Source organism: Onychostoma macrolepis, chromosome 09 (assembly GCF_012432095.1).
Source record: "Onychostoma macrolepis isolate SWU-2019 chromosome 09, ASM1243209v1, whole genome shotgun sequence".
Classification (NCBI taxonomy): Eukaryota; Metazoa; Chordata; class Actinopteri; order Cypriniformes; family Cyprinidae; genus Onychostoma; species Onychostoma macrolepis.
Genome location: NC_081163.1, coordinates 3,760,269 through 3,768,841, shown reverse-complemented (window position 1 = coordinate 3,768,841; position 8,573 = coordinate 3,760,269). Strand labels below are relative to the sequence as shown.

Genomic DNA, 8,573 nt, shown 5'->3' with positions numbered 1-8,573 from the left:
TGTAGTGTGTTTTGGGCATTTTTCATCCCACCAATAGAATCCATCACATACCAGTAGACACCATTATAGTTTCCATTAAAACCAATACAATTTCTATTGTGTTTTGGGCAGGGTTCTATTGTTTTTTTGTTTTTTTTCAGCAGGGTATGCACTCATACACTATGCACTCATGCACTACAGTATATACTAAACCATGTAGTGTGTGAATTTTTTAAGGACATTTTGTCATTAATAATCGGAGTCTAATAGCCCCTTCCCGTTCGTAATTAAAGCTGCGACAGTTGATTGCATGAAGTGTAGTCTACAACATTCCACACTTCGTTTTTTCGGTGCATCATCCGGGTATTTAAAGTGCACTTTTACTATTTTATTACTACACGCTACTCGCACTATTTACACTACAAAACGTCATAGAATAGTGTACGAGTGCGCAATTTGGGACACACCTATTGTGTAGCCTACTACGCACCATTCATTAGTTTCATAAATCCACGCCTCAGCTGCTTTTTTTGTACACTTCAAAGTCTTGAGCGCGATAACTCAACCCCCTTTACGTATCATCGACGAAATGAGCGCCGTTGAGGCTGACTGCGCGCTGGGGTGAGTTTAGTGTCAGCCCTGGGCGGCGGAGCTCAGTCGAAGCCCCTAGAGGCGCATCACAACACTGTCTTCCATTCGCCTTCAGCACCACACAGGACTTTACCCGTCTGCGGACAGCGATGCTCCTGCATCCGAAGCTCACCCGACTCTTCCTCATCACCGATTCCCGTCGGTGTCGGTTTCGAGGAGTTCAGCCAAGGTTCCGACACGCGTGTGACTACAACCACCGCCGTATCTGAGTGCACACCGACAAAAGCGCCCTGAAAGTGGAGAGATCGGACAAAGAGCCGCCGTTCAGATGCAGCGATAACTTTGAGGAGGTTTTTTTTCGGACGAACAGCTGAAGATTGTTATAATCATGCCTGTACGGAGAGGTCATGTCGCTCCTCAGAATACCTTTCTTGGAATAATAATACGGAAATTCGAGGGGCAGAGTAAGTATTGCAAAACAAACATAGGCTGTACGATTCTTTGTCTCCATGTGATTTAGATCATAAATGAAGTGCGAGTATTAATGCATATACAAATATAGCTAATAAGTGACCCTGGACCACAAAACCAGTCATAAGAGTCAATTTTTTTTTAAAATCGAGATTTATACATCATCTGAAAGCTGAATAAATAAGCTTTCCATTGATGTTTGGTTTGTTATGATAGGACATTTGGCCAAAATCTGGAATCTGAGGGTGCAAAAAAATCAAAATATTGAGAAAATCTCCTTTACAGTTGTCGAAATGAAGTTCTTAGCAATGCATGTTACTAATCAAAAATTAAGTTTTGATATATTTACCGTAGGAAATTTACAAAATATCTTCATGGAACATGATCTTTACTTAATATCCCAATGATTTTTGGCATTAAAGAAAAATCGATTATTTTGACCCATACAGTGTATTGTTGGCTATTGCTACAAATATACCCGTGATACTGTTGACTGGTTTTGTGGTCCAGGGTCACATATGTACTCTATTTACACACACAAAGCTACATTTAAGGAAAGTAAACAGTTGTTTGTTTGAGCTTTGTTGTTTGAGTGCATTCACTACATTTGTGTGCATATATTCCACTCCTTCTTCATAAAAGGTTTTAAACGCTATTATCTATAAAAATAAACTATGAAATGCCTTAATATACAATATTATATGTCATATAGCTTTTATAAAGCTTCAGGGCATCAGAGTAATGACAGAAACCGACACAAAGGCTTTCAGAGAGACTGGCAGATGACAATCAGGAGACTTTCAGCATTGTGACTCTTTAGTGTTTACACTTCAGATACATCTGTCAGATGACCGTGTTTATGTACGCAGCAGCTATACCAACGAAATGCATGAATGAAAGAATGCTCTGCATGTATGTATGGTCAGATAAGCGATGCTCTCATACTGAAGATTACATACACACACACACACACACACACGCATGCACGCAGTGAAATCTAGACTACTGGAGCGTATTTAGAGGATTTTTATGGCATGTAAGGTTTTTAAGCACTCATTATATAAGCTGTACAGTTGCTAAAGTCAAACTGTCAAACTGAGTGAGTGTTCAAAATCTCAGGTTAAATTTGATGATGCAATTAAACTATAAAATGTTGCAATTTAATAAAAGTTACATAAAATATAAATTTTTATTGCTTTTTTAAAATAAACAATAAAACATTAAATATTAAAACACAATACACGTATTAGCTTGTTATTAATGTTAATAAATTACGTACATTCAATCTTTGTTTGTCAATAGTAGGAATAATAATACTCTCAAAATTTTAACCAGTGTTTAACCAACCCTTCTTGGCTAACGTTCCCTCCACAATGTTAACTCATAATATTCCAGATACCATTTAACATTGTCATAAATGTTATAAGCTGTAAATCTATTATAATTATTCACTTAAATTAAAAACAATCAATGCTGTAGATGAAAAACAGACTCGCCTGAGTTTATTTGTCTTGAGTTTTGAGTTCTAGAGGCAATTATGGAGAAACTTGGATCAGAGAAAGACCTAAGGATGAATTTATTTATATAAAAAAAATCCAATCCAATCCAGTTTAATTGTAATTTTACAATCTTTCCAAATACTCACTGGAGTACACATATCATTGGTTGGGAATCACTGGTATAGACTGTTATCTGATGTATTGTATGTCATTGTAAACACAAGAAAGTAAGATCTTCATGCTTAAATGTGAATAAAATCCACAAATGAGATATTTTTGATTTCAGTTGCTTCTTAAATGGCAGTGAAAGATCAAATGGATCTCCTCTTTTGCTCACATGTGTTTCCTTAAGTGTCAGAAGAGATCTGGACAATATCTCAAACCAATTTGTCAAGATACTCAACTAATTTCTCATCAAATGATCACCCAAGCCGATCCTGAACTAATTTTGTGTGTTGTTTGGTTGTTTACAGATAAGAAGTTCATCATAGCCAATGCCCGGGTCCAGAACTGTGCTATTATTTACTGTAACGACGGATTCTGTGAGATGACGGGATTCTCACGGCCGGATATCATGCAGAAACCTTGTACATGCGACTTCCTGCATGGCGAGCAAACCAGTAGACATGCGATTGCGCAGATGGCCCAGGCTCTCATGGGGTCAGAGGAACGGAAAGTGGAGATTACGTACCATCGCAAGGACGGTGAGTCCAATCCTTTCCTCTTGGGTCAGTGGTTTTGAACTGTGTAGAGAAAGATCAACAGAGAGAATGGCTCTGTTCCAAAACCAAGCATCCTTGCTTAGAAACAGAAGGCAGCTGCCTTTTAAGGGGCTGTTCACTCAGGACATGTGATTGCATTACAAGCAGCTTGATGGAAACTCCATCTCTGCAAGTGCTGTGAGTCACTTATAACATGCTTTCGAAAAAGTTTGTAATGAGAAACTTTTTGTATGGCTTATACGTCTGTCAAAAAAAGAGAAGCATTTCAAAAAAGAAATACATAAAATATATATATTGATTGATTGATATTTATTGATTGGTTTAATTTTTTATATTTTGTATTTATTCTCTGTGTTTTAATGTTTAAAAGCAAAGAAAAAACAACCATAAATGTTAGTACTGTAACTGTACTGTTGTTATATTAAATAATAATATTAATAATTGTTATTGTTTATAATAATTACTAATAACTATTAAATAGTAATTAAATAATAATAATGATTGTATACATTAATTATATTAGGAAATACTTGAAAAGTATTAGTGATATATATATATATATTGATTTAATTTTTACAATTTGAATGAGTGAGTGAGTGAGAGATTGTGCATGATTGATTGAATGAATGAATGAATTAATAAAAAAATTGCAATTAGATGTTTCCCTGGTTCTGCCCGGTTTTTTTTTTTTATGTAAATCCACATTTGTACAGTTTCATGGCTGGTAAAAATATTTATGGCTGGTAAATTTTCTGAAGTCACCAGTTTTAGGCCCTGACTGTAACTATAAAATGCACACTATAAAGTAGTGCTACTCACGTGAAGTGCATGGGACACTTGACGGAAAATAGGTTCCAACAGAATAGGTGATAAACTAAACGTTGTTAAACCAAACTGACGCAAAATACACTAACAAGCATACATAATAGTCATTACGGTATTGAATAAATTCTGTGTATTTTTACACTTAGTTTAAGTGCATCTATGACGGCAGCTCACTAGGTTTGGAATAGAACAAGAAATGAGAGTAGTGTGTCTCTCTTTCACACGCCCGCTCCCTTTTGTTTCATCTTGGCTACAATATCGTAAGGGTCTCATTTGGTGGGGAGGAAAGCTGATTTCAGCTGAAGTGTGCAGTGAAGCAGACTCACTAATGTGGGCGTCCTTACACCCGCCTAGAGCTACTCAGTCAAATTCAGCCCTCAGCCTGTCCAATCCCTTCAAACACACGGGATTAAAGAAAAACACACGCCAGCGTCTGCTGCTAGAGCTCAGATCGGCCTCAGCTAGCACTGTTTGAACAGCTACACGGGAAGATGCTTTACTGATGAGCCAGAAACCCAGTGTGTGCGTTACATGAGCCATGAGGTCTCCCTGTCCCTCTGTGTTTCAAATTATGCTCCAAAGATATTTATTTCCATTAGGTATTCTGACATTAAATAGCTCCAATGACATAAAAATAGAAAGTTTTATTTTATTTTGTTAGAGGGCGGGGGTGGGGGGTTAAAATAACTAATTTAAGTGACAGTCTATTCCACAATGGAAAATAGCCCCAGATTTTTTTCTGAAAAATTATAATAATTTGTCAATTTGGAATGTTATGGAACATTTTATTTCTATTAATATTCTGACATAAAATAGCTCAAAATCCATACAAAACATTTTTGTTTTTGTTTCATCGGAGGAATAAAGCATTTTGTGACAGACTAATTCAAAATGGAAAAAAAATGTTTTTATGAAAAATGATGAATTATCAAAAATTACAATCAAAAATTATCTATTTGGAATATTATGAAATATTTTCTTTCCATTAGATATTGACATAAAATAGCTCCAGTAACATAAAAATAGACTAATTAAAGTGACAGTCCTTTCAACAATGGGAAATATTTTTTAAAAATCTGAAAAATTCTAATTAAATATATAAAAATATAAAAATTATAATGAAAAATTATCAATTTGGAATGTTCTAATGCATCAAAATCCAAATGTTTTTTTTTTTTATTGGAGTGAATAAAATAATTTGTTACAGTCTATTTCACAATGGAATAGTTTTTCTGAAAAAAAGATCAATAATCAAAAATGTTTATTACAAATGATAAATGAAAAATTTGATATTCTGATATAAAATAGCTCAAAATAAATAAAAATTTAGTGTATTTTCTTTTAATATTTTCCAATTCCACAATGGAAAATATTAAAAGAAAATACATATGATTCTGTCCACTAACTTCATTGATGTTTTAACTTGATTAATACAATTTATACACTTGGTAGGACAATAAAAAAAGCAGAAAAACCATCCAGAAAATCATAGAGTGATAAGCTTTTTTGGCCACTCAGCAACCATCCAGAACACCTTAGCAACCATATCAAATTCACTGAAATTCCATGGCAACCACCCACGGCACCCTGGATTTGTGACTATGAGATTTTCACAAGCAAGCACCTTCATATTATTATAAACACTTCCAAATAAATAACTAAATAGTTAATTAAAATATCTTATCATATATACATTTAAATTTAAATACGATTAATAAACAACATAAAAATATGAAATCATTTATTTGTTGACCTGCATGTCATGTGACAATTAACTGATATCATGAACTATAAACATGCAAATGTGTTGTTAAATTATTAAAATATTAACCTAAAATCTCATGGGGACTGAGATATTTTACACCAAATGGGTTTTGCTGACAAAAATATAATTGATAATTGATAATCTGATATTAAAAAAAAAAAAACCTATGAGCAAATGCTGAAATTGTTGATATTTGACAATAATAATACCAATAATTTATAGTACAAATCATGTGAACGACAACGTATTTGCAGTGAAAAAAGATCCATATGTAGAAGAAATTTACAGAAAATATGTAATAGAACAGAAAAATCAAATATGTGTGGCTCAAAAACAGCATATTTTTAGTTCAAGACCCTTTTAATTGCAAGAATGCAAGGAAAATTAATAGGTTGACATACCAATAATGCACCATAGAGGGATATTGGCTGTAAATACACATGGTAAACTGTCTTTCTGATATCTATTAAACACATAACATCATATATCTGTAATATTGCACGGGTATAACACTGACATGCTGCCTAGATATTATTACATACTAGGTACATACTGGAAGAACGTCAAGAGTTAAAAACCTTTAACAATGAACTTCAGCTGGGAAATATATATATTAAAGCTATTGTTTAATCACTCGCCTTTGCAGTTTCAGCTTAATACTGCAATTTAATAGCACCTGGTGTAGGGCGATTTCAACAGCCATTCCCCCGTACGCAGATATTAATAAGCAGCGTTTTAGCTAGCATAAAAGTAGGACTGAAACGCAGACTGAGCCTCATTAAGGAATCATTAGAGGTTCGGTTAAAGAGTGCTATCAAGCTGAGAGTGAAATTCAACACCCTGTACACACAGACTAACAATACATCACATCAGAGCAGCGCCACTCACCTGAGACCCAAGGCTTCTGCCAGGAACCTTGTGCGGCCTGTTCAGCCAAAGATATGAATTATAAAGAAGGTGTAATTAAATTTGAGATAGATAAAGCACCTCAATGAAGATGTTTAGGAGAAGAAGCACCTCTAAAATGAAGTAATCAGGATCTGATAAGACTTGTGTTGATGTTTCTGCTCATCAAAGAATCTTAAAAAATTGTATTACAGTTTCCAAAAAATACAAATAAATAAATAAAACATTGAAGCAGCAATGTTTTCAACATTGATAATAATCATAAGTGTTTCTTGAGCAGTAAATCAGCATATTAGAATGATTTCGGAAGGATTATGTGACACTGAAGACTGGAGTAATGATGCTGAAAATTCAGCTTTGATCACATTAATAAAATACAATTTAAAAAATATTTTAAAAAAGAAAACAGTTATTTTAAATTGTAATAATATTTCACAATATTTATGTTTTTTTTCTGTATTTTTAATCAAATAAATGCAGCCTTGGTGAGCAGAAGAGACTTATTTCAAAAACATTAAAAAATCTTACTGACCCCAAACTTTACACCACCAGATTATATGATGAAAATGAAATGAAAATATGCTTTTTACATAAATAACATACAGTGATGACTATTTCTTGAATAATCGAGTTAATACTTAAAAAATAAAAGGATCCCTTCTCATTTGAGTTTTTGTCCTCTCTTTTTACTGTTACGTAATGTGAAGCAAAAAGAGCTTCACATTATGTAACACTTGAGCTCAAAACAAAAGACTCAAAAAAGCTAAACTAATATAATAAAAAGGCAACGTTCTGCCTAAAAACATCATAATGTCCACCCTTGATCTGCTATAGTCCTGATGACAATCTGAAAAGCAGTTTCTTGTGAGAAGCTACAAAAAGACACCTGCGGCTTCAAACAGTTTTAACAACGTTACAAACAACGAATATTAAATTGATTTGCAATCCCTAAGTCGCTGTGAAAGCAAATCAGTGTGTGTGTGCAGATCAGGCCACAGCGCTGCCATGACCCCTGGTGAAGAGCGTTTGTTTAGTACTTCCAGGGCGTTGCAGATGAAGAGGTTTGTGGGTAATGGGCTCAGATGTCACATGAGAGTTGTAGAGCATATGGAGATGTCAGCTTGTGTGCAGTCTTAATGGAGTTGTTACAGCGGTGCATCTGACACCTCACTCGCAGCTCATGATGGATTACAGCGCTCATGCAAAGCTGATGAGCCATCTAGTTGTTTATTTATTTCGATACACGTGCTTGTAGTGTCGTTCCTGAACAGAATCTGGTGTCTGAACTAGTTGTTTGGAACGAAGCTTTACTGATGAGTCTCAAGGTCTCTGTATCACTGTATAACACAAATTATGTTCAAATTATGGAATGTTTCTTTTCCATTAGATATGCTGACACAAAATAGCTCTAATTGCATATACATATACATACATAGAAAAATGTTTTGTTTAATTAGGGGGAATAAAGATATTTTGAAAGTTACTTCCACAATGGAAAATATTAAAGAAAAAAGTTTTTCTGAAATATTATCAATTTGCCCACTAAACACATGGGAGGAAAAATAATCTGACATAAAACAGCTTCAATAGAATGAATGAATACAATTAAAATATCAGAAATATTAAGGTTTTTTGGTTTAATTGAGGGAATGAAAAATATTTTGTGAAAGTCAGTTCAACAATATTTTTAATGAAATGAAAAATCTGACAAAAATAGCTCCAATAGAATAAATAATAAAAATATCAATAAAAAGTTCAAATACAATTAAAATATCAGAAATATTAATATACAACTTTTTTTATTATTATTATTTG

General features: G+C 33.8%; 1 protein-coding gene across 1 annotated transcript in view; it reads left to right on the top strand.

Annotated features, from left to right (window-relative positions):
- Positions 1-401: 401 nt before the first annotated feature.
- The window catches only part of LOC131547108 (potassium voltage-gated channel subfamily H member 7-like), a 112,835-nt gene continuing 104,663 nt past the window's right edge, over positions 402-8,573 (top strand). Inside the window, exons 1-2 of the mRNA XM_058787407.1 lie at positions 402-1,034; positions 3,014-3,244. Coding sequence (XP_058643390.1) covers positions 959-1,034; positions 3,014-3,244 — 307 coding nt within the window. The 5' untranslated portion in view covers positions 402-958. The remainder of the gene's footprint in view (positions 1,035-3,013; positions 3,245-8,573) is intronic.